Consider the following 26408-nt stretch of genomic DNA (forward strand, 5'->3'; position numbering starts at 1 on the left):
TTCCCTTCTTCCTTTCCTTGGTCCCGCCTCCCGGAAGCTTCGATGGGACCTCGCCTGCGGGTCAGGGTTGAGAAGTGGGGGCGCTGAGCGGACCTTGGTGAATAACTGCCCGAGTTCCGCTCCCCAGCGGCGCGAGTTGTAAGAACCCAGGTTAGATCTCGGCCAAGGGCGCTGCGCGACTGTGCGGGCCCTCGGGAATCTCCACCCTGTCCGGCTCCGGGGCTTCCCTCTCCCGGGCCTGTAATTGGCGGCGCGGGAGGCTGGGGTCCTTGCCCCTTCGCGAGTCGGGGTGCGGCCCTTGTCTTGCTCCTCTGTGTCCTCTCTCCTGGCGAGCTCCGACTCAGGTTACTGCCGCCAATAACCCCTTCTCCTGGAGCTTGAATCAGAAGCAGGGTAGTGTGTAGTCTGGGTGATGGCGGGGCTGCTTTCTAAACCAGCAAAGTGCTTTAGCATCCATTTCTCCTCCTTTGAGCTCCGAAACCCTGGGAGGCAGTTTAGGCAGTCAGAATATTTGTTCGCCTCCACTGTATGTATGAGGAAACCGAAGCTCTTGGAGAACTCCTTCAAGGCAACACGGCTCCCTGAGAGGAAGAATTGTGATTCACTGTCAGGTCGAGGCTCCCTAGGGTTGCACGAAATCCTGAGGGGAACGTTTGGAAATAGGAAAGAAACTGCAAATATAAGAAAGGGAGCTAATATTTCTGAGTGCGTTCTTCGTGTTAGGCATTACGCTATGTTCTTTCTACACGTATTCATTCCTTGAAAGGGGCATAGTAATTATATACGCTTATTCCTGGCTTAGGAAATTGAACCCCAGTGATGATACACGACTTGTTCAAAATTAATGATTTAGTAGACATTTCTGAGATCTCTTTCTGCTTTGTGATTTTTTTCCCAACACAATAGAATTAGTTCCTGTCCCAATCAAACTAATTTTCTGATTCTGGCATTTCAGGAAGTGAGATTTCTCTGACATTTTTCGTGGTGCCTTCATCCTTTGCCCATCGTCTTATTTCTTACCAGCATCCTATTTAGAAATTGGTGGTTGTGTAAATTGAGCCCTGATTCTTACTCCAGTTTACTTTTTTTCTTTCCAAGAGGAATTTGGGAATTGTGTTACTTGGTATGATGTTAATGGATTTCGGTTAAAAGGCTGGCCAGAAAAATTGCTAGTTTTTAGATTTTAGGTGATCGCTTTATTGTTGCTCTTCTTGCATATATTACCTAAGTTTCTGGGTTTTTTTTCCCCCTCCAGGAAGACTGCCATCATCTGGTGCCAAGATGTCAGGAATTGGAAACAAAAGAGCAGCTGGAGAGCCTGGCACATCCATGCCTCCGGAGAAGAAGACAGCTGTCGAAGATTCAGGGACCACAGTGGAGACAATTAAGCTCGGGGGTGTCTCTTCAACGGTATGTGGAAACAGAGCTGTGAGAGTTTGCTTTTCTTTTCTCAATTGCAACCTGAAAGTAAGACTTTATGGAAGCCTTCTAGTGTGAGGGAAATTTGTTTGAAAAGAGGGAAATAAAACAGCCAGACGTAAGTGAAATGATGTAGTGGTCAGTTCTGAAAAGAGTATATTGACATTTGATCTTTATTTTCAAAGATATGTTTCTAATCTCTGGAGAGTGTGGTGCCTGATACACATTAATTATAGGCATTTAGCAGTGGGAAACTGTACATTCATTTTTCATTCACTGAAAAGTTAGGTGCTAGGTACTAAGAGGCAGTGTAGCAAAATCACTGAGAGAGTGATGAAGCGTCAGAGTCTGAGGCCAGACTACCTGGAATTTACTCTCAGCACTACGACTTCCTAGCTGCATACCCTTTTGTTTTCCTCCCTCTGCCTCTTCTCCTTGTGTATAAAATGTAATTATCTCATTGGGTTGTTGAGAGGATAAAATGAAAGAGCCCCTGTTAAGGCTTAAAACATTACCTTTAATATGGTAAGTATGCAATATGTGTGAGCTATTAATAATTATTATTGGGCTTGATATTATGAATATAATGGTGAATAAAATAGACTCTGTCCTTGCTATTACAGAGTTGACAGTTTCCTAGACTGTTATACACCGGAAGCTTAGAGTAATGTTATATGTTCGTTAGACATCAGAAGCTCACTGTAATGGGTTTGGATCTAGATCAGAGTCTGTGTTCTAGAGCTCAGCCATGGCGATATGGTGTTAAAATGCTTTACATTTCTATAGCTTATAAAACCACATCTCTTACTTATTTGAATTAGGCTCAGGATCAGAGAGAATAACGGGAACATTCAGAGTAAATTGTTGATGAAGTGTCATTTCTGAGTCGCCCTGAGGTTCAGCTACTCCGTACTCTGCCAGGAGGTGATTTTGTCTTAACACTGAATCACATCATGCATCCCGAGGACATTTGCTAACTCAGTAAATATAAATATTTGTTGAGCATCTGTTATTTGCCGGATACTCTGCTTTACACTGAAGACAGCCCCTGGACTTCAGTTTGTAAGGTGGCACTGCCAAGGGAACAGATTGTTCTAATAGTTATGAGTGGGAGATGTGCTGCTCATAGGGATAAATAGCCCCATGCTCTAAGGGAAGCAGAGAGGTTACATCCCAGTTTGGACTTTATCCACAAGGTAGTGAGGAGCCATTGGAAGGTCTTTAAGCAGGAGAGTAACATGCTCTGACTTATACTTGGAGAACGGATTGTAGAAGAGCAAGGTGTATGAGTTCAGTTAACAAAGTCGTTCCCTTATTCCTTGTACCTCTTCTTTCAATTTCATCTCTCTAAGAGTGGGGAGCTGGGGCATATATCCACTGATTCCTACCCCAGTTGGTTATAGGTTGCCCTTAAAGGCAGTATCTCTTCCTCTGCACTTCAAGGCTGCTGTAGTGAGCCAGCTGAGGTTGCGGAACAAAAAATGAAAAGACTCTGGGCCGCTTGAGGTGGGAACGCTGGTGGTGTGGATGGAGCTGTCCACCATGGCTGTGCTGAAGTCTGGCAGGCTAGCAGGACATGGCATGGGGCACGGAAGTGTCCACTACAGGAGGCTGTTGCAGTAATCTTGATGAGGGATCATGGTGGCTTGGGTCACTGTGGAGGTAGTGTTGACAAGATTTGCTGATGGATTGGATAAAGTTTATGAGATCCAAGAATTTTGGCAGTGCAGACTGTTCACTTACTGAGCTGGGGAGAAGTATGAGATGAGCAGATTTTTTGGGAAGCTGTGGAGGATAAGGCAGGACTTTGATTTTGGACATGCAAGTTTGGGATACTTATTAGACAGCTGAGCGGGTAGGTGGTTGGATACCATAATCTGCAGTCTGAGGAGAGGTCTGGGCTAACGCTGTGCATTTGGGAGTCATCATTTTGTAGGAGTTATTTAAGTCCATGAGACTAGAGGCTCTAAGCGAGTATAGATAGGGAAGAGGTTTGACTGACAACAGAGCCCTGAAGCACTGTGATATTTTCATGTCAAGGTGATGAGACGAGACTAACCAAAGAGACAGAAAATGAAGCAGGAGGAGAACAAGAGAAAGTGGGGACTCAGAAGCCAAATGAAGAGAGTGTTTCAGGAAGGAGTTGTTCATGTGCTGCGGCTGGTTTGAGTAAGGAGAGCACTGAGCGAGGGGAGCACTGAGACATTAGGTTTAGCAGTAGAAGGTTCTCGGGAGCCTTGATGAGAACTGTGTTCATGGAGTGATGGTGCTAGAAGCCTGATTGCAGTGAGCTGAAGAGAAGAGGAGAGGAATTAGGGAAAAGAGGGGAGAGACCATGCTTTGCAAGAGTATTGATATAGAGCAAGACAAATAAAATGGGGCATTAGCCAGAGGGAAATGTGGGGTTGAGGGAAGGTGGTTTTGTTTTTAAAGTAGGAGCTATTACAGCATGTTGATTGAAATGATTTGGTAGAAATGATAAAGTTGATGAAGTAGCAGAAAGAGTAGATGGTTGTTGGTGTGATTTCCACAAATAGGGGAGAGAGCATGTGATTCAACGTACAAGTGGGGGATTGGCCTTAACCAGGAGCAGAGACAATTGATCTGTAGCAACAAAGAGGAAGGCTGTGGTTATGAGTTCAGATGTCGGTAGGTTGGTAGCTGCAGGTATGGGAGATAGATGTGGACATTCTCTTCTGATTGCTTCTGTTTTTTTTTCAGTGAAATCAGAGGCGACTCATCTGAGAGTGAGGATGGGGGAGGAAGTGTTGGAGGTTTGAAGAGACAGGAGAAGGTATGAAGTAGTCATCTTGAAGAGGGCACGGACTAGAGAGATCGAGAGTATTGTTGCTGGGCAGCACTGAGGACCTTCTTGACTCTATAAGCATGACTTAAAAGTGAGCCCAGGCAGCGTGGTGCTTTATGTTTTGTGGTCACATTCAGCTGCATGGATGTAGGCCTGGAGGAGTGGAGAGTTGGATGTTACAAGGGGTGAGGTTTTTACCAGGTAAGTGTGAAGAAGGAGCAAGGAAGGAGGAGGTCAGACAAGGGTGTAATTATGACTGATCGCAGAATTTAAGTTCAGTAAAGAAGAGAGTGAGGGAGTGAGAGGAATAAAGGATGGGAAAGGTTTAGAACTAATGGATTATAGATCCTGGAGGAGGTGATGAAGTGTAGGAGTCAGGAAACTAGGTGAAGAAGTGTAGGAGTCAGGAAACTAGAGTGAGATGGAAAAGTAGGTGGTAATTGTGGAGAGTGGGGTGTTTGAAATTGAGCTTCTAGAGAGCATACACGTACAGCCAAGACTAAGAATAACTGGGAGTTTGGTGGCTGAGAGAGGAGGACAGGATCATTGGAGGAAAGGAAGTCAATGCCTTGTTGATTTGAGATACAGGAAAGATCATCTATATGGGAATTGAAATCAGTAAGAACTGTGACAGGAGTAGCATTGGAGAGTGTAATAAGCTAGGTGCTAAAGCTTCAGGAAATGTGGAGAAGTGATCTGGGCATTTATAGACCAGTGCAGGAAGGCAGGGTGCCAGGTGGTGCAGACCAGTGGCATGAGCTGCAAAGCAAGGAGGTTTTAGGGAGGCAGGCCTGGAAGTGGCAGTGGAGAATAAGGAAGATGCCTGCCCGTCTCTAGGCCCAGGGCAGTGCTGGGCAACAGTATTCTCATCCAGGTTTTCAGTTAAAGCAAGACAGGGAAAGGAGGGCTCAGAGAAGAGGTTGAGGATTTCATTTATTAATAGTATTAATAAGCTGTACATTTGGGAAACTCTTGACTAACCAAAATGGAAGAAAGAAAATAAAAGCAACACAAGGAATTGGTGCTCTGATAAACAGTTCTTACTTTAAAATATTTATGAATTTCAGGTAAAGTAAAAATGTAATCCTTTCCAATCCTGTTTCTTTGCCTGGGATACTTCTCCCACCCTTCCTTTTTAAAATTTTTTTTTAACTTTATTTTTTAAAGATTTTATTTATTTGACAGAGAGAGAGACAGCCATGAGAGAGGGAACACAGGCAGGGGAAGTGGGGGAGAAAGAAGCAGGCTTCCAGTGCAGAGCATGGAGCCTGATGTGGGGCTCGATCCCAGGACCCTGGGATCACACTCTGAGCTGAAGGCACACACTTAACGACTGAGCCACCCAGGTGCCCCTCCCCTCACCCTTCCCACCTCTAGCCCCTGCCTTGTCCTATGGAAGGAATTAGGGAGAAGAGTGAAAGATATTGAGAGAGGTGTGGAATTACTGATGAAGTGATATTTTTGCAGAAACAGAAAAGAATGAGATCCTGAGTACAAGTTGAAGTCAGGGTATGGAAGATAGTGGAGACAGAAGGGACTGACAAGGAAAAAGAGAATTCAAGGTTCTGGGAGATCTAGATGAGGATCGGTATATGGGGATAAGGGCATGAAGTACCTGGAAAAATAAGGTTTTATTCAAGGAATTTAAGATTTCGTTTGTAGTACAGTTCCGGATAATGACAGGAGTCCAAGCTGTGACTTTTGAAATGTGTGGCCTAAGCACAGTGGGGGAGATACTCACTGGAGTTAAGGAATTCAGAACGCAGCCTATACACTGGAGGATTCGATGGTTGTCCACATGTGTATTGCGCTCACTGGATACGTTGGCAGGGACTGGGGCAGAGAAGGACCCAGGTACCAAGGTTCTTGAATGAGTGAGGGGCGGTGCTGAGGAGATAGATGGCAGGCTGGGCGGTGGAGCCTCACAGCACTTGTGGGTGTCCATGAGAAGAGACCAGTGAGATGGGTGAGCTCTAAGTTCTAGTATATTAGTGTCATTCTTACTTCCCGTCATCGTAGGTTCTTTCCTTCCTCTGTTCCTACTTATCCAGTTATTTGTTGTAAGATTTTTAAAAATGAATAGCTTTAGTCATAGGAAATTACTAATTAATATGACCCCGTCGAGTGTAACAGCTGATTTGCCTGATTTCTTTGTGGAGACTAATAAGATGGGTTTCCCGGGGCAGGAGGAGCTAGACATTCGAACACTGCAAACCAAAAATCGCAAGCTGGCAGAAATGCTGGATCAGCGGCAAGCCATCGAAGATGAACTCCGTGAGCACATTGAAAAACTGGAACGAAGACAGGCCACTGATGATGCCTCACTGCTCATCGTCAACCGGTACTGGAGTCAGGTAGCTCCCTCGGTTATGTGCTTGGGTTTTTATTTGAGCATTTTAGTTCGCCTTAGCACTCTCTTCATTTCCCAAGTTGTGTTCTTCTGTTTTTTCATAACTGTGCCCACCCTTCTCCAGTTTGATGAAAACATCCGTATCATCCTTAAACGTTACGATCTGGAGCAGGGTTTGGGAGATCTCCTCACGGAGCGAAAAGCCCTTGTCGTGCCGGAACCAGAACCGGACTCTGATAGCAATCAGGAGCGGAAAGATGACCGAGAGAGAGGTGAGTATGCGTGGCGGGTGCTACCACCACATGCCACGTGGGTTTTCGAAGTAGAGCTTTGCTTTCAGGATTGCCATTTGAAGAAAGAAAGATTTTGATATTTCCAGTTTTCTAACGTTGACAGCTTCTTTTTTCCCCCCCGGTATCCTCAGGGGAAGGGCAAGAGCCAGCTTTCTCTTTCCTTGCTACTTTGGCCAGCAGTTCCAGTGAAGAAATGGAATCTCAGCTGCAGGAGCGTGTGGAGTCCTCCCGCCGCGCTGTGTCCCAGATCGTGACTGTCTATGATAAATTACAGGAGAAAGTGGAGCTCTTATCGCGGAAGCTGAACAGTGGAGGTGAGGCAGGAGCCGGGAGACTGGGAGAAAAGGGGGAGGAATAAGAGGTCACCTTTACTCATTTGTAGTTTGCAGACTTACGTATTTATTTTTGATTAAATTCCTTGGAATCCAATCTCCGGTATTGCCAGCAATACCAGTAATGTCGTGGCTATGGCATGTTAATATTTTACAAGTGCTTTGTAGTTTGAGCCACATGATGGTCCTGTAAGAAGCTGAGGAAAGCCCCATTCTGATACGCTCTTCTAATTAAACACTTTTTTAAGTAGCAAAATTAATTTTATTATTTAAGGAATAGCTCTGTTTCTGGATATTTATGTAGTATTGGCCATTGATTTATTAGTGATAATAATTTATTTTGAATATTTTATTTTAAGTATTGGCAATTATATTTTAAAAAGTTTTGTTTATTAGATACTGAACTTTGACTTCAAAGAGTGAGGTTTTTAAAAAAGATTTATTTATTTATTTATTTATTTAAAGATTTATTTATTTGGGAGAGGGAGAGGGAGCAAGACAGAGACCACAATAGGGGGAGAGACAGAGGGAGAAGCAGGCTCCCCACTGAGCAGGGAGCTGACACAGGGCTCGATCCCACGACCCTGGGATTATCACCTGAGCCGAAGGCAGGCACTTAACCATCTGAGCCAACGGGGCACTCCTAAAGGTAATTATTTACTTGAGAGAGAGAGGTGGAGGGGAGGAGAATGGGAAGGACAGAGGGAGGGAGAGAATCTTAAGCAGGCCCCATGCCCAGCGTAGAGCCAGACCCGGGGCTCAGTGTCACAACCCTGAGATCATGACCTGAGCTGAAATCAAGAGTCAGACACTTAATCGAATGAGCCACACAGCTGTCCCCAGAGTCAGTTTTAATATGTCGTTTTTTTGTTTATCTGATATCTCTAATATTTTCAGAAAGAATTGGCTCAGGTTTTAGAGTTGTTAGATGGTCTCGGTGTTTAAAAAGATAAACGGAGGGCAGCTGGGTAGCTCGGTTGGTTAAGCGTCCAACTCTTGATTTTTGGCTCAGGTTATGAGATCGAGCCCTGCCTTGGGCTCTGTGCTGGGCATGGAGCTTGCTTTGGAGTCTTTTACTCCCTCTCCCTATGCCCCTCCCCCCTCTCAAAAAATAAAAAGATTAAAGAAAATATTATATGGATGGGGAGGTGTCTATTTGAAATAATTATGTTCCTAGTCAGTGTTAATGGAGAAACTTGCACAGTATAGTAAAGTATTCGTGTAGCTAGGTTGCATCTTCTTAAATGCCCTGATTTCACATTTTTAGTAATAATCATGGTCTAGTTGTAATACCATAATTTCTCTGATTATTATTGAGATGTTTAACCTTTTGGGGCACTTGGCTGGCTTAGTAGAGCATGTAACTCTTGATCTCAGGGTAATGAGTTCAAGCCCCACATTGGGTATGGAGCCTACTTAAAAAAAAAGAAAAAAAGATGTTTAACCTTTTATTTCTGAAAGTAATATGTTGAATGTAATGAGCCGTTGGGTGGGCAAATAAGAATTTTATTACTCTGTACTTTTTTTTAAAGACTTTATTTGAGAGAGCACAAGTTTGGGGGAGAGGGAGAAGCAGACTCCCAACTGAGGAGGGAGCCCGGTGCCGGGGCTCCATTCCTGAGCCACCCAGGTGCCCCCATCTGTAATTTTTTTTAAAGATACTTAGGCTAAATTATTAACAGAATTAAAAGATGAGGGATGTAAAAAAAGACTTATGAAAATTTGATGGGAAAGGGTTTCTTTTGCATTTCGATAAGTGCATTTGCCTATTTGTATATTTTATTATCTGGATACCAGTTTTAGAATATACAAATCAGAAATACATAAAAGTAGACTATAAAGGTAGACTCCCACCCCACTTCTCAAAGATAACCATTGTAAGCAGTGCGGTTTGTGTCCTCCCAGACTTTTGTATTCATATGTTACATCCACTTGTGGGTTCCCAGCTAAGCTTTGTCTCCTGGTGCAGTGCCTTAGCTCACTCTTCTTTGTTTCTCCAGGGTCTAGCACTGTATCTGGTATGTAGTGCGTGCTTAGTTATGGTGAATAAGTGGCTATAAATCCTCCCTGTCACCTAGTGTAAGCTGAGCTGGGTGTTACTTCTTTCTGCCTTGGCTGTAGTGCAACAGTTGATGGTATGGTTAAATCGGAGTAGTATGCCGCACGGATAAACCATATGCATTATGATACATACCGTATGCATATTATATGCAGATGATGTGCCATCTGCAGAGGTTATGCCAGTGTTAAACTTGACTCAATAAATGAATATCAAGTAAAAATAATTGTTTTAAAAAGGAACTAAAATGAGTAATATACTGAACAGCATTTTAAGATTATTTTTGATGGCATGCATTTTAAGGTTAGAGTATAACTTAAAAATAAAAACATTAATTATAAGTTACAAATCGCTGAGCTATTTATTGTAGCATAAAAGTCAATTGCCAGGGGCACCTGGGTGGCTCAGTCGGTTGAGCGTCTGCCTTCGGCTCAGGTCATGATCCTGGGGTCCTGGGATTGAGCCCCACATTGGGCTCCCTGCTCAGTGGGAAGCCTGCTTCTACCTCTCCCTCTGCACCCCCCGCCGCCCTGCTCGTGTTCTCGCATACTCTGACCATGCTGTCTCTCTCAAATAAATAAATAAATCTTTTAAAAAAGAGGCAATTGCCATTGATAAGCTGAACTTGCTAAGAGATAAAGATCTATAAAGTATGAATTGTAGCATCAGCTGTACCTTTTTGGCAGTTCAATTTTTCTCCATGTTTATTTTATCCTTGATTCAAGTGAATTGCATTTATCAGCTTGTTTATTAATTCACTAAGTATTTCCTGAGCTCTTACTGTATTCTAGGCCTTGTTCTGAGTATCTCAGGATACTAAAAGGACTAAAATTCAGCTCCTAGTTCTTAACTTGGGTTATGAACCAAAATCACTTTGAGAGCTTTTGGAGCGTATGTTTTTTTGGCCCTGCGCATGGGTATTCTTATTTAATGGGTGTGGGATGGGTCCTCAGGAAGTGTCTAATCTTCAGAGTTCCACAAGTGATTCTACAGGCAATCCTTGTTGAAAACCACAAAAGCCACCACATGACCAGCCTGTTGTGTATGGTGTTTCTCAGTGATGCCAGGGGGTAGTAGGAGAGCCCACAATTTTTCCTTCTGGTAACTGTCTCTCCAGGGCACTATATATCCTGAGAGTATCTGGTTTCACTTACTAACATTTGGATTTGAGCTATTATATTTGTGACTCTAGTTTTAAACATATTAACTCAGTGTAATAAGTTCTGTAAATTTATCTACCTTCTTTGTAAATTATAGTGTACATTTTGGCTTTTGAGCTTCAGGAGTGCCCCTAGCATCGTATTCCAGAATATGTTAAGTAATTTGAGGCTGTTAATCTTTATCGTTTGTGATTTTATAGGTGCTCATTTGAACAAGGAAATTTCTGCCCTCTGCCCCACCCCTTCTCTCTCTCAACAGAGAGATGCTTCATGTTGGTCTTAGTGAATAGGAGGAATTCGTGATGGCCTTATGAAATAGAGTTTTATTGCTATGAAGTCTGACACTCATGAGGGATACCTCTGTCTTGTCTACAATTCTGAAATGCAGTTTTTTGGGTGATTGTGTCTTATCCAAATAAAGTTACAGAACCTCCATTTCTTTTCTCATGGCATTTTGACTTTGTAGAAAGGGATGGGGGTCAGGTGACCTTGGCTCTGTGTCATCCTCTACTGAAGCACAAGGTTGGCTCATTTCCTGAAGCAAGTCATCTAAGGTCTGGGCACTTAATCAGTCATGTGAAGATAATAAAAACCAGTCTATTCCTTGAAGGTTTGCAGGAAAATGAAGTGACACAGCATGTTGATGTTTTGGTGGGATGCGCAGTTTTAAAATTTGACGCTAAAGTTGCTAAAGTGCAGCTCTTCTCCCTCAGATAATCTGATAGTGGAGGAGGCCGTGCAGGAGCTGAATTCCTTCCTCGCACAGGAGAATATGAGGCTGCAGGAACTGACAGACCTCCTTCAGGAGAAGCATCGCACCATGTCTCAGGAGGTACTTGACCCGAAAGGAGAGGTGGTACTTTCTAGTGGCCGGTGGCAGACATTGACTCAGAATTCTGAGTGCTTTGAGGGTCATCTGACTGTAGACAGCTTATTTGTATATTGAAGAGCACGCAGGGCAGGCTAGAGCAGCCGGGTCTGAGAAATCAAAATCTGAGGAAAGGTTAAGGGGGAAAAAAGAATCGAATGTTTCTCCTAGACGTGTGCCTCTGTTAAATAGACAACTTTACGATGTTAGTTTTTAGGAAGAAATATCATCATGTGGGGTTTTGTGAAACAACACACCAATCCCCCAAGTAATGAATCACCCCAAATATAAAATATCATGTACAATGTTACTGAGGAATGGGTTGGTAGAAATTCATCTGAGAATGGGGCAGTAGGAACTGTATTGATGATGGCCTGGGAACTTGAGGAATGTGGGTTTTCATTCCAGACTTGGACATAAATAGTGCCATGACCAAACCATGTCAGGATTTGGGTGTTTATTGACTCATATACAGTGACTGAGATAGAGTGATAATAGGCCTTTCAGATTTGTCTGACACTCCTGATTATCATTGCAGTTTAGTTGAAAGGATATTGTGCTGAAACTTGACATACTTTAGTTTGGCCACCCACGCCCTGTGCTTATTAGTAAGTTAGTGGTTACCGTCCACTTAGTGCCTAGCACTTCAGCACTTGATGAGTATCGTTTCTGATGGTCGAACAAGTCCCATCTTGCTGCTAAGGGGACAAATTCAAGGAGGTTGGTAACTGGTCTGAACACACAGCCAGCAAGTGATTGAACTGTGATTTGGATGTAGGTCTGTTTTACCTCAAAGCCCATGTTCTTCATTATGCTCTTGTTTTGTAAACTCGAGTTCCAAGGTCCATGCCGGCTGTTTGCATGAGAAACATCTGGGAAGTTTATTAGTACAGGTGGGTTCTCGTCAGCCTTAGAAAGGGTTAGAGTATAGCAGGGCTTATAAATAGGTTGGGGTATAGTAGAAAAATAGAATAACTTTCTGTCATGTTTGAGACATAAATTAGGTGTGACCAAGATGAGAAGGTTGACTTCTTCTGGCCTTTTCCCAAATCTTATGTAGCATTACTAAGCTGGAGAGAGACATTGCTTTGCTCGGCTGAGCTGACGTCCGCCGTGGCTTTCGTGGCTGGTGGTTGATGTTGTCTGTCAGCTGGGTGGGAGCTCACCTTCAGTTGCCCACTGGAACGCCTGCATGTTCCTTCTCCAACGTGAGAGTTTCAGGGTCGTTGGGCTTCTTACATGGCAGCTGGCTTCTTCCAGAGAATGAATGTCCCAAGAACAGCCGGCAGAACCCGTGTGGCCTTTCAGACATAGCCTCAAAGTTATGTAGTATCGTTTCCACTGGGTCACTGAAGTTGACCCAGATTCAAGAGGAGGGGACAGTGCCACCACCCCTTGAAGGGAGGACTACCAAAGATTCTGGGCACCATTTTTTAAAATCAACACAAGGGTATATATAGATTAATGTGAACATGTAACAATTTTGTAATTAGAGTTTTCATGATTTCATTTTTATACTCATGCATTAGGAAGAAGGTGAAGCAGCTTCTATTTAAATTTTGTCTGTAATGATACATAAGCAAGGGTTAATTTCGTGAGATTTGGGGTGTGAGGTAGTGATGGAAGGTATTGCTCTTCTAACTCAGTCTTTTTTTGGATTTCTTTTTCTGGATGCCTGTCTTTGGGATGTAGTTCTCCAAGTTGCAGAGTAAAGTTGAGACAGCTGAGTCACGAGTGTCTGTCCTCGAGTCCATGATCGATGACCTGCAGTGGGATATTGACAAAATTCGAAAGAGGGAACAACGACTCAACCGACACTTAGCAGAAGTCCTAGAACGGGCAAGTGCTGTTTCATTGACAGTTTAGAGACTAGAATCATTTCTAAGGCGGTCTACTCAGAAAGGATGGACCTGGGCGGTAGTACCTGGGGACAGGATCGACTCTTGAAAGTACTTTGGTTATCAGACTAAAGTCTTAGGGTCTCCTCTCACTAAAGAATCTTTGTCCTTTCTGTAGGTGAATTCGAAAGGTTATAAGGTGTACGGAGCGGGGAGCAGTCTCTATGGCGGCACAATCACTATCAATGCCCGGAAGGTAAAATCCGAGACTCACTTGGGACACGTCTTTGACCTCGTGTCAGCTGTCGTGCTTGGTACTTAGGAGTTCACAAGGGGCAGAGTGGGGTTGTGCTGGAAGAATGGCAAGGTGAAGGTGGAAGCTTAGGAGTGGGAACGATTTAAAAATTCTTTTTCTTTATGCTCATTTTGCTGTTTTCCTGCTTCTCACCAGTTTGAGGAAATGAATGCAGAGCTCGAGGAGAACAAAGAGCTGGCTCAGAACCGTCACTGTGAGCTGGAGAAACTTCGGCAAGACTTGGAGGAGGTCACTACCCAAAACGAGAAGCTGAAGGTAGGAGACACCTTTCTGAAGGGCCGTAAAATGAAACTTTTGGCTGATCAACTCATACACATACTGGTTGGCCCTCATAACTAATGAGGGAATAGAAAAATGTGAGTTTTGTTGGCATATCTATTTATTTACTTGTTATTTGTACCGTTTCAGAACATTTGTACTTGTTCTGAAAAGGATCTAAAACAACCTGCGAAGATATATAGACTGAATCGAGGTGCTCTAACTTAGGAGTTGTTGAGAAGAATGAGGAGTAGGGTAAACTGGGGTGATGATCCAAAATGGATTTTAAAAAAATGGGGCTTGTCTACAAGATACATGCAAGGAGCACGTACGTCCTGTGGCAGGGCAGGCTACTCACGTGGCAGTAATTGCCTGACATGGGCCGTAGAATTTGGCTCTGCAGTTCCTAGCTGCCAAAACAGAGAAAGAGACATGATCAGTGATGGTTCCTGTTGGTTTTCAAAGCTGCCTGTTAGAATTTTCTCTCCCCAGGTTCTTGGGAGGTGGGAAGAAAGTGGATTCTGAAAGTCTTCCCACCCCTCTTTCAGCCATAGCCATGTGTCTTCTATAATTTGATTTGTTTCTAGGTAAATAAAGATACTTGAACTGAAACAAAAAGCAAAAACAAAAAACCCCAACCTGAGTTAAATCAAAGTGTTTGGGTAATTAAAGCAATCTGTTGCTTAAGAGAAGCATGACTATTTTTGATACAATGTCAAAAATATATTTCTCTGTGACTGTTAATAAAAAGTACAAGTTAGTGACAGGGGTCCTCAACTATGTTTTAAGAATTCAACATCTTGACACATTTCATAGGATTTTTCTGTGTCCCCACGTCGGACAAATTTCATAGGGCTCTTCTAGTGTCGTTGGGTGTAGGTTGATACATAATGTAAAATACATATCAATTAAAACAGTTGTTGGAAACACAGGTACCTGGTGTCACCTCTTGGCTGGTCAGATTTAATTTGATGTAGATTTTACAGGACTAGAAGAGTGGGCAGATATAATCCATAATCTTCATAAAGCTTGTCTCAATTCAGGACACCTGGGTGGCTCAGTCAGTGAAGCGCCTGCCTTCGGCTCAGATCATGATCCCAGAGTCCTGGGATCAAGTCCCGCATCTGGCTCCTTGCTCAGCGGGGAGTCTGCTTCTCTCTCTGTTGGCCGCTCCCCCTGCATGCACGTGCGCGTGCTCTCTCTCTGACAAATAAAATCTTAAAAAACAAAAACAAAAAACAAAACAAAACAAGCTTGTCTCAATTGCACAAGACATCACGGAGTTAAGGTTTTATTTGCTGTCTAGCATCCAGGGCGCAGATGCTAGCTTCTGCTTCTGACTCGCTCTCGGGCCCGCAGGTGGAGCTGCGCAGCGCGGTGGAGGAGGCGGTGAAGGAGACCCCGGAGTACCGCTGCATGCAGTCGCAGTTCTCCGTCCTGTACAACGAGAGCCTGCAGTTGAAAGCGCACTTGGATGAGGCTCGGACACTGCTTCATGGCACCAGGGGGACCCACCAGCGCCAGGTTGAGCTCATCGAGGTAACAGCCTCGCTGTGTCTTCTATATATAAGCTTTTCTGCCTCATAAATTTTATACTTTTACCCTCTCGTGAGCAATTATCGCTCATTCGGCAGGCGTGCCTGGAGTGGCCGTAGGTCTTTACTCTGCTGGGTGGTGGGCATGCTGCCATCCGGGATCATACAGCCTGGTGGGGAGAGAAGTGACCATTAGAATGCGGTGTGGGACAACAGAGGCATACCCAAAAGAGGCAGTGATAAAGGAGACAGAGCATCTGATTTGACTGTGGAACCTTCCTGATAACCACTTGCCAGAGTGAAGTGTGAATCTTAAGTTTACTGGTAGAAAACAGATTTTGTATAAATACAAGTTTACTGGCAGAAAAAATAGGAGGGCATTCGCAGCAGTGAGAAGAACACATTTAAAAATAGTTTAGTATGGCCGGAGCCTTATGTGCCTGGGCGAGAGTAATGCGTAGAAGCCGCCTCGCCGTTCATAAGCCGTTATAGTGTGTCAGGGCAAATGTAAATCCTTTTTTTTTAAGCCAGATACTTCTATTCATGTGTTGATTTCTGTACCTTCCATAGTCCTTAAGGTAATGTTTGTCATAGTTGGTCTTTTACTGTATGTCCGACAAATGAATTGAATTTAATATATCTTACCTTGCGTACGTTTATATCCCGTTTTACTGTTTAGTACTTGTAAATATAACATTCTCACAGGTAGGGGCTATTTCCCTTATTTCTTTAATATCCTTCCAGTTCTCGAATCCGTTTTTGTAGCTGCCTGGTACTCATTAAATATCAGTGGAAGTGGAACTTTTCAGAGTCATTCCTCTTAGTATTTCCTTTCTTTCTTCTTAGATCCTTATAGGCCAAAATTAGGAAATGTAGTAACAGAATATGATAATGTTTCCACATTTGGATAAGAATTTTTGATTGGTTCCTTTCTTGTGCATAGCGAGATGAGGTTAGTCTTCATAAGAAGCTGAGGACCGAAGTGATCCAGCTGGAAGATACGCTGGCCCAGGTCCGCAAGGAGTATGAGATGCTGAGGATAGAATTTGAGCAGACCCTCGCTGCCAACGAGCAAGCAGGTATGATGATTCTCGCCCCGCCCTGCAGTTTGCCGCACATGCCTGCCTTGTGTGGTTACCTGGACTCGTTAGTATTAAGTGGAGCTCAGATGTCTGAGAGACCCTTAAGTCAAAGCCTGGAATTCCTTTTGGCTCACAGCCTGGGTGTTTGTTTTTCAGCTCAGATTGGCCAGTTTTGTTGTCTTCTTCTGAGAAGGAATCTTTCTTTTGGTAATTGTCCCCATTTCTCAGAGGTCCCTGATGTGTTCTGCACTCTCCCTCCTTGTGCCTTTGCCCTTATCACAGTTCTTCATAACATTGCCGTTGCTGTGTTTAAGGCCCCATAAACCGGGAGATGCGCCACCTCATCAGTAGCCTCCAGAATCACAACCACCAGCTGAAGGGCGAGGTCCTGAGGTATAAGCGGAAACTGAGAGAAGCCCAGTCTGACCTGAACAAGGTAAGCCGGAGGGGTAGAAGAAGTGCGATCTGCTGTTCCGTTTGCGTAGCCGGTTTCGAGGGAGGCGAGCAGGGTGGTTGCCGTAAGCGATGTGCTTCCTTCCCGTCTCCCCCAGACCCGTCTGCGCAGCGGCACTGCCCTCCTGCAGTCTCAGTCCAGTACCGAGGACCCGAAGGATGAGCCCGCGGAGCTGAAGCAAGATCCCGAGGACTTACCTGCCCAGTCCTCCGCGTCAAAGGCATCTCAGGAGGAAGTCAATGAAATTAAGTCCAAACGGGACGAGGAAGAACGAGAACGAGAAAGGAGGGAGAAAGAGAGGGAGCGAGAAAGAGAGCGGGAGAAGGAAAAGGAGAGGGAACGAGAGAAGCAGAAACTGAAAGAGTCAGAGAAAGAAAGAGACTCTGCTAAGGATAAAGAGAAAGGGAAACATGACGATGGGAGGAAAAAAGAAGCAGAAGTTATCAAACAATTGAAGATCGAACTCAAGTAAGAGCAGAATTTAGAGTAACTGTTTCTGACTCAGAAGCTGAGGTTAGGACATCACGCATGAAATGTTTGGTTGATGGCGTGACTTACAGACCATTGTAGTATCTCAGGTGTAACTAAATGTACAATTAATTCTGCTCTAAATTCTTAATCAGGTGTACAGTCAAAATGGCTTGCATGGGCTCTTGCATAGTCTGGTTCGGTGGTCAGGTCTCAGTAAACCCTGCCCTGTAGCCTTACTCTTCATGACTGCAAATTAAGGGACAGGGTGTCACGATTTAAGCAATACTCATGAGAATTATGGAAATTAAATACTGGCAGATGGCTGGCATGAACTGTAATTTAAATCATACGGGGTAGAGTTTGTATCACGATAACTTGGACAATGTTGATCTGTTTGCCTGGCAGTTAACTAGTTTGTGTATGTATCTGATCATTTTAAGAGATATCTCAGGAGGTTTACTCTTGCAGGCATTGAAATGGTAGGAGAGACCTGTCGGTTAATGAAACACCAACATAACGTCACATGCTGCCCCTTCTCTTCCTGCATCACACCAGTAACTTCTCTGGTAGAACTGGTTATGTCTTACTTACTTCCCATTGGTCGTGGTTGTGCCTTCATTGATACTTGGATTTGAAGGACAACTGTGCTCAAAACATTTGGACTTCGGGTGGCTCAGTTGTTGAGCATCTGCCTTCAGCTCAGGTCATAATCCCAGGGTCCTGGGATCGAGCCCCACATCGGGCTCCTCGCTCGGCGGGAAGCCTGCTTCTCCCTCTCCCACTCCCACTGCTGGCATTCCCTCTCTCACTGTGTCTCTCTCTGTTCAGTAAATGAATAAAATATTTAAAAAACAAAACAAAACACAAAAACATTTGAACTTCTTTGGTATATAAAAGTATAGTTAAGAGGTTTGATAATTTAGTAGCAGATGAAATTTCAGTCTTCAGCTGATTGCTAATCACTCCACTATCAAATCTAGTTTTCTCCCTTTTTTTCCATTCCTTCCTCTTGCTCTCTTTAAGGCACATGTTTTTTGAAAAAGTGTGGTATCAGAATCATCTGGGTGACTTATTTAAAATATATTCCTGGACCCCATCACAGACCACTGAATCTCAGTTTCTAAGAGTGGGAGCCCAGAATTTTGCCTCTTTAATTGTGGCTTTATGTTGGAGAACTTGGTCTGAAGGGAGAAATGATTCCATTAGCCAGCTTGCTTTTCTATACTTTCTGAGTATATCCACAAGTCTCCTGAAGGTCTGTGCGGAAGTTTTGTCTTTTAGAGCTGTGACGTAAGGGGTGCATGGAACTGTTGTAAACTGTTTTGTCAATTCCAGATTCCCTTGCTCTGATGTCCTGTGTTTTCTTCTTACACCCTTTCCTTCCCTCTGCCACCCTCATCATAGGAAGGCACAAGAGAGCCAAAAGGAGATGAAACTATTGCTAGATATGTATCGCTCTGCCCCAAAGGAACAGAGAGACAAAGTTCAGCTGATGGCGGCTGAGAAGAAGTCTAAGGCCGAGGTAATCTAGTCTGCCGTTACGTGTCATTCTGGTTACAGTCTACATTGGTGGGATTTTCCTTCACATCTCTGAAGGAGGTAGTTTCTTTCTTCATCTTTAAAGTTAGCATTTAAAACTCAGCAGCAAAATGCTGAGAAGAAGAAAATCTTCTCTTTCAGAGACCATCCAAAATAAAACAGATTTCTGTATTCTCCCCTAGGTGGTAAGGTGTATCACAATTTCTGGGAATAGCAGTAACCTTTCCAGACTTTTTATTCTCTCTTTCCCATGAATGCTCTTCCCATAAATCATTATTACAGTGAGTCACTATTCAGATTACTTTTGGGAAGAATGTCATATTCTCTTAAAATTTGGGGACCTTTAACAAAGGGTGAGAACCACTATCCTAAAGAGAGGTGTACGTGCACTCCTCACCAGCGTTGCTCGTACAAGTGTGTCATGGGGGAACGGAGTGAAGTTACAGCGGTGTTGTGATGTGGTCTGCCAGTATAGCGCTTCTCTCCCTTTCGAATTCTGTCAGGTTTTTTGGTGTTGTGGGGCCTCCATTTGCACAGGGATTCATTGATTTTTGAAATTGTATTACAGCTCCTTCTTCTTGTGTGTGTAATTCCTTACCTTCTGTAGTTGGAAGACCTAAGGCAAAGACTCAAGGACCTAGAGGATAAGGAGAAAAAGGAGAACAAGAAAATGGCTGACGAGGATGCCTTGAGGAAGATCCGGGCGGTAGAGGAGCAGATAGAGTACCTGCAGAAGAAGCTGGCCATGGCCAAGCAGGTGGGCGCGCTCTCTTGTTTAGTTAGGTTTTTAAGGAAACCTTACTTTCAAGTAAGTTATCGACAGTGCAGTTTGCTCTTTCATTCCAGTCTTTTTCTTTTCGTGACTATGTTTTTCTCCTATATGTACATTTGTTTTTACACTGAAGTCTTTCATTCCTTATTATTTTGTTTGATGTATTTGGGAGGCAGGAAATTTATTTTTCTTTTCTTTTTTTTTTTTTTTTTAAGATTTTTTTAATTTACTTATTCGACAGAGATAGAGACAGCCAGCGAGAGAAGGAACACAAGCAGGGGGAGTGGGAGAGGAAGAAGCAGGCTCATAGCGGAAGAGCCTGATGTGGGGCTCGATCCCATAACGCCGGGATCACGCCCTGAGCCGAAGGCAGACGCTTTTATTTTCAAACGGGTAGCCAGTTGTTCAAATATTGTTTATTGAGGGATCTGTCCTTCCTTTGCTGATCTGGAATCATGGATATAGTGAGTCTAAATGAAAACTACATATATATATATATATATATATATATATATATATATATATGGTTTTATATATATAAAAGGTTATATATATATATATATATATATGGTTTTATATATATAAAAGGTTATATATATATATATATATATAAGGTTTTATATACATTATGATTACAAATGTACAAAACTAAGAAAAACGTGCCCCCAAATAGGTTATAAATAAATAACTGCTGTGTTAAGTGTGGTTGTTTCTGGGTCATGGAAGTATAGAGACTTTTCTCCTTCTCACAATGAACATATATTTCTTCATTTTTAAGTCCCAGTGAGTTTTATTAACTTTTTGTTTTCAAGAATAAAGATATCAAAAATGGAAAAACTATACATGTTCACTGTGAGGAACACCTTCACTGTGTCTAAGAAATAGCAAAATGGCAGAGTGAAGGAGTTGTAATGGTGACTTGATCATTAAGTACCTTGAGAAGAAGAACTTTATTAGAACCTGTATGCATTTCTTTTATAAAAAGTGGGGTTTTGTCTTTTCTTAAATCTGGTGATTTCCAATTTTCTCTCTCTCGCTCTTTTTTTAAAAATAATAATTATCAGGGTGGCTGGGTGGCTTAGTCGGTTAAGGGTCTGACTTTGTCTCAGGCCCTGATTTCAGGGTCGTGGGATCAAGCCCCGCGTTGGGCTCCATGCTCAGTGGGAGTCTGCTTGTCCCCCTCCCTCCTCCCTTCCCCCCCAAATGAATGAATAAAGTCCTAAAAAAAATACAAATAATAATTATCAGGAAATCGTACTACTATAGGTTCTAGTGGAAGTGGAGAGACATGCTGTGTTCTTACATAGGATAACTCATTATCTTAAAAATGTTAATTCTTTCTGAGTTTTAATGTATAAATTTAATATTATCCAAATACAAATACTGACTTTTGGTTTTGTTGATTTTGGTACTAAGAGCAGTTTTTAAAGTACATATGGAAAAGTAAACAAGAATGGCCAGTAAAACTGAACAAGAAGAGCATTAGCAGTTCCTGTCTCCAGCAGATGTAAAAACAGGAAGTTTCAGTGGGTAAAATAGCTCGAGACTAATAAACTGCTAGGACTGAATAGAAAGCCCCGAAATAAACCGAAGTACACATGTGTATTTAATATGTGCCAAAGATACAGTTTAAAGTCAGTGGGGAAAAGGAGGACTATTAAATGTGGGAAGGCAAAAAGAAATACTAATACTGGAAAAAAGTTGGAAAACTACTCAGACACTCTACACAGGATAATTTCCAAATGGATTATAGCTATAATATTAAAGAATTTAATCCATTAGAAGAAAACAGATAAATTCCTTTATAAATCTGGAATGGAGGAGACCTTTTTAACTATTAATAAAACTCTAAAAAATATGGAAAGAATTGATCATTTCAACTTATGAAAAAGCCCAGAAAACTTCCATCTGGCAGAAACCACTATTCGCAAAGCCAAAAGATAAATGACAAACAGGGAAAAAATTATTTCTAACTCTTAGCACAAAAGGGCTTATCTTTGTACCATATAAAAACTCCCCAAAAATGATAGAGAAGAAAACCCAACACCCTCGTAGAAGAATAGGCAAAAGATACGACTCGTTCCCAGAAAAGGATACAAATGGCTCTTACACATCTGAAAAGATGTTCATTCCCCTCATCACACAAAATGTAAGTCAAAAATATCTTCAGGTACTGTTCTTCACCCATCAGATTGTTGTGCGGTACTGTTGGAAAGTCTGTAGTGAAATTTGGCATTACAGGTGTGGAAAAGTATGAGAAAATGTGAGATTTCATGATAGAGTTCCCTTCACCAACTGCTGCTTGGATCAGTTTGCTGCATTACGGTGTGTAGAAGTTTTGTCTACGCTGACTCTGAGTGTGAACGAGCTGAGCATCAGACCATCAGTGCTAGTGGCTTCGGATGATAAGGGCTTCTTGTGTATTCCTCGCGCTAACCTAAGTGACAAAACTAAGCTGCTTCAAACTGAGTCTCTCTGCCACTAGGTTCATCTATTTCTGAATGAACACTGGGAAAGTTTAGTTTCCAGTGCTCATTTCTTTGGAGTTAGGAGATTCTAGTAAGATGAGGGTTCTTCCTCCGTATTTCAGGAAGAAGAGGCTCTCCTCTCAGAGATGGATGTTACAGGCCAGGCCTTTGAAGACATGCAAGAGCAAAACATCCGTTTAATGCAGCAGTTGCGGGAGAAGGACGATGCGAATTTCAAGCTCATGTCCGAGCGCATCAAGTCCAATCAGATCCACAAGTTGCTTAAAGAAGAGAAGGAGGAGCTGGCTGACCAGGTTTTGACTCTAAAGACCCAGGTAATTCGAATAGAGGGTGCCAGAATTCTGTTGAGGTAGGGTACTTTCTACATGAAACTGTGCATTAAAGAATGTTTATTATGGCATTTTTTTAAATAAGAAAAAACCCCTGAAAACTAAATGTTATATTGCTAGCATTCTGGTAAATAATTTATATATCCCTGCAAAGAAGTGCAGTGTAGCTGTTAAATATGGATCTGCTAATATGGAAAATGTTACCATTAAGTGGTTTGTTTTATTATCCCTTTTATGTTAAAAATGTGTACGTCTTTGTGTGTGTGCTGTGTAGAAGGCTGTGTGAGAAACAGTGGTTGCCTGATTATCTCTGGATGTTGGGATGAGAGTCTGTGGGTGTGTGACTTTACTTTTTACCTTTCATGTTGACTCCATGTTGTGTGTGAATTTCAAGAAAAAGACTGCTTTAGAACTTCTGGCCGTTCTGAGAGAGATACACACGGCCTTCGTTTGAGCTGTAGTTTACCTGTTCTAGTATGAATTGCCAGGGTTTGAGAATTAGTATGGCTGAACACGGTGAATATCTGTTTTGCTTTTGGCAATTTGGAGAATTTTCCGTGGTTTCCTAGACTCTTGCTTGAATCATCAACAATGAATTTTTTTTTTTTTGGTATGTAAAGTGAAGAATCTTTTAAGTATTGTGGTCTTGCATGTATTTTGAAGCATTCATGGATAAAGACAGTGATGGTTTGAGATTTCTAACAGACTCTCTTTTTTGTGGGCCCACTGATGAACAGCACCTAGTTAGTTAATAGTTTTTTCTTTCCTGTTTGTGTTAAAATCTGATTTTTCTTTTTCAAAGGTTGATGCCCAGTTACAGGTAGTAAGGAAATTGGAAGAGAAGGAACATCTGTTACAAAGCAACATTGGCACGGGGGAGAAGGAGCTGGGTCTTAGGACTCAAGCCTTAGAGATGAATAAACGCAAGGTAGGACTGCTTACTCTGTAATCTAAAGTGTCAGGGGCGCCTGCGTGGCTTAGTTGGTTAAGTGTCTTCCTTCGGCTCAGGTCATGATCCTGGGGGGTGGGGGTCCTTGCTTAGCGGGGAGTCTGCTTCTCCCTCTCTTTCTTTATGCCTGCCACTCCCCCTGCTTGTGTGCTTTCTCTCTTTCTCTCTCTCTCTCTCTCTGTGTCAAATAAATTATAAAGTCTTAAAAATAAATAAATAAAGTGACACTTCATCTCAGAGGAGCAAAGAAGTAGGACCCTGATGAAATTATAGGTTCCCCTTCTTCCTTGGACCAGGTTAACGTTGGCCTCCCTAGAAATAAGCTGACACTGTTCGTATATCCCGTGTAGGCGATGGAGGCAGCCCAGCTGGCAGATGACCTCAAAGCGCAGCTGGAGTTGGCTCAGAAGAAGCTCCATGATTTTCAGGATGAGATCGTGGAGAACAGTGTCACCAAAGAAAAGGACATGTTCAATTTCAAACGAGCCCAGGCAAGAGCGATTGTGTTTTACGTTTCACCTTTTAGGTATTTTCTGAGCTCCGAAATGTTATGAAAGAGTCATTGGTTTGATGTGTGTCATTTTGTACTTGATTGTAAGTTCCTTGAGTGAAGAGACCAAGTCTGTTTTCTCCCTGTCCTCTCCCTGTCATGGTGCCTGTGACCTGATGGGCATGAAATAAATATTTATTAATTGAATGAATTGGTGAATTTTTAAAGAAGTAGCAACATACCAAATTAGAGGATTTTAAAGTTCTGTAATTTTTCTCTTTTTGGCATGTCAGATGTTTCTCATGATGACTTTCTATCCTTACGCATATGTCTGAAAATTATTTTAATCCACTCTACCTTCAGCTTGAAAGTAATGACCTTAAGATAAAGTTGCCTATCAAGTCTTCATCCTTTGTTTTGTTTTGTTTTTTTTAATTCTTAGACTGTATTTTTACAGAACTGCATTGACAATAGTTTGGCGATAGGATTATGGTTTTGTGCTCTGGAACAAAAGGTATTTGCCATTCGCAGTTCTCTGCATTCCTAAGAGATAATTGGCTGGGAAAGGACAGAAAGTCCTTTCTTTGCCGAGCAGAAAGTTCAAGTTGGAGCAATTATTTTTTTTCCTCTCAGAAATGGCAGGTCTGGGGGAGTGTGTCTAATGAATATGCTGTCTTACCACAGGAGGACATCTCTCGACTTCGAAGGAAGCTGGAGACCACAAAGAAACCAGACAATGTGCCCAAATGTGATGAGATCCTGATGGAGGAGATTAAGGATTACAAGGTTAGGAAAACTGCCTCAGTGATATCTTTGTGTTCTTTTTGTTCAGGCCTGAAGTGGCTGCTCATAGACTGGGAGAAGAAGTACTGACCTTGTTTACATGAAGGGAACCAGAGGATGGCTTCTTTTAGGGAGGGAAGTGACACTCTTGTCTTAGCGCTTAGTGGGTTTCCCGCTTGTTTGCTTCCGTAGGAGTCATTTAAACCTTTACGGTCAATCAGACTCTGACTTTTTTTTTTTTTTTAGGCACGCCTGACCTGTCCATGTTGCAACATGCGTAAAAAGGACGCCGTACTGACCAAGTGTTTTCATGTTTTCTGCTTTGAGTGTGTGAAGACACGCTATGACACCCGTCAGCGCAAATGTCCCAAGTGTAACGCCGCGTTTGGTGCCAATGATTTCCATCGTATCTACATTGGTTGAGCCAAGCCAAGAGAAGAAGAGGGAATGGCTGGACAGGCACTTCTTCATTAACCACCAAACCTCTACCTCTTCTCTCCTTGACTGTCGCCTACAGGACAGTTTGTCTGTCAACGACCTTTCCTTCACAGACTTTACGTCCAGGGTCTCCTCTCTACTAGCTAGATGACTTCAGGGAAAAGGACTGGTAAAGGCAAGCCTTGGGTCTTAGAATGAATTCGAAACAAACGACTCTCATTTGTCTTCCCCACCAGCTTCTTTTTTCCTGCTTTTCGATTTCTCAGCATTTTCTTCTGCTTCAGGCGTACTGTATAATCTTGGATTTCCATTCCTCCTGAAGAAGTAAATTGGCATTTTTGACACAGAGAAGGGAACAAAGAAGAGTGGAGACCTATGGCTGTTTTGGGGGCTAAGGGGGATCTTTTAGAAATAAGCTGTCTGTGGGCACAAACATTTCTTGATTTGGGTAGTAAACTTTTTGTAAAGTTGGATTATAAAATGGTATAATTGTACTACTTTTTCCTGGATGGTTTGAAGCCTTAATGAAATTATGTCCAGGATGATTCAGTCCATTTCCTATTCACTAACAAAGTAAATTGTTAAGGTCAGGTGGGTTCCATGTTGGAGTTATTTAAGTTTCGAATGTCCTACTCATTAAAAAGTCTTTAAATTTCTTGCGGCCGGAATAATTTCAAATTCAGTAGTCCTTTTTATCTTACAATGAAATCAAGATTGGAGAGGATGGGGAAGGGACTGAGATGATGAAGAGATCTTCTGGGTACTCTGGGAACTTGACACAGGGAGGGCTTAGTGAGCTATGAATTACTCTCATCTGCCTCTCCACAGGGATTGCTGTGATCCTTGTTTTCTGGAAGATTCTCTGTACTGTTTCTGTAGGACTTTATACTCCACAAGCTTCAATTAAAGAAGGATTCAGTTTGTTTAAGTGTTTATGTTTTTCTTGGGCAGCAGGTGGTTTGGGTTTGGATATTTACTGTTCATGACACTTGGCTAGGGAAGCTGGTGGCCCAGCATCGGGGGACTGCAGCCTGTGGAATATTGTGGCAGAAACCACTAGCCCCATGGGAAGCTGGATCTAGGGGAAGTTCCTCTAGTTGGGAAGAGCAGGGAGCCTCTAGTCCCAACTCGTTTGAAGTCCCGGCAACATAGAGAGCTCTTAGAGACACTTTGAGATAATTACCAAAAACATTGGTGATTTTTGGACAATCTGGTTTCTTACTACAGAAGAGGCCAATGAATGGGCTTCAGGAATACCCACAAATTGTATACAAAATTTTGTTTGTTATATGTACATTATTCATAGCTTTTTTTCAGATTTTTAAAGGAAATTTGAAATCTCACAGTCTTCCAAAAAAAATCACAGTGCCTGGGTGGC

General features: G+C 42.6%; 1 protein-coding gene across 1 annotated transcript; it reads left to right on the plus strand.

Annotated features, from left to right (window-relative positions):
* Nucleotides 1-25958, plus strand: RNF20 (ring finger protein 20). Its single transcript, XM_026506112.4, has 20 exons — nucleotides 1-150; nucleotides 1256-1410; nucleotides 6412-6579; nucleotides 6700-6847; nucleotides 7000-7182; nucleotides 11133-11251; nucleotides 12980-13126; nucleotides 13304-13381; nucleotides 13577-13696; nucleotides 15059-15238; nucleotides 16178-16313; nucleotides 16631-16752; nucleotides 16868-17238; nucleotides 18646-18763; nucleotides 19388-19537; nucleotides 22143-22355; nucleotides 23173-23298; nucleotides 23670-23810; nucleotides 24494-24595; nucleotides 24839-25958. Exons 2-20 carry the CDS (start codon nucleotides 1282-1284, stop codon nucleotides 25013-25015), a joined length of 2928 nt encoding a protein of 975 aa, XP_026361897.1. The 5' UTR covers nucleotides 1-150; nucleotides 1256-1281; the 3' UTR covers nucleotides 25016-25958.
* Nucleotides 25959-26408: the final 450 nt, after the last annotated feature.

The sequence above is a fragment of the Ursus arctos genome, unplaced genomic scaffold, assembly GCF_023065955.2.
Source record: "Ursus arctos isolate Adak ecotype North America unplaced genomic scaffold, UrsArc2.0 scaffold_18, whole genome shotgun sequence".
Taxonomy (NCBI): domain Eukaryota; kingdom Metazoa; phylum Chordata; class Mammalia; order Carnivora; family Ursidae; genus Ursus; species Ursus arctos.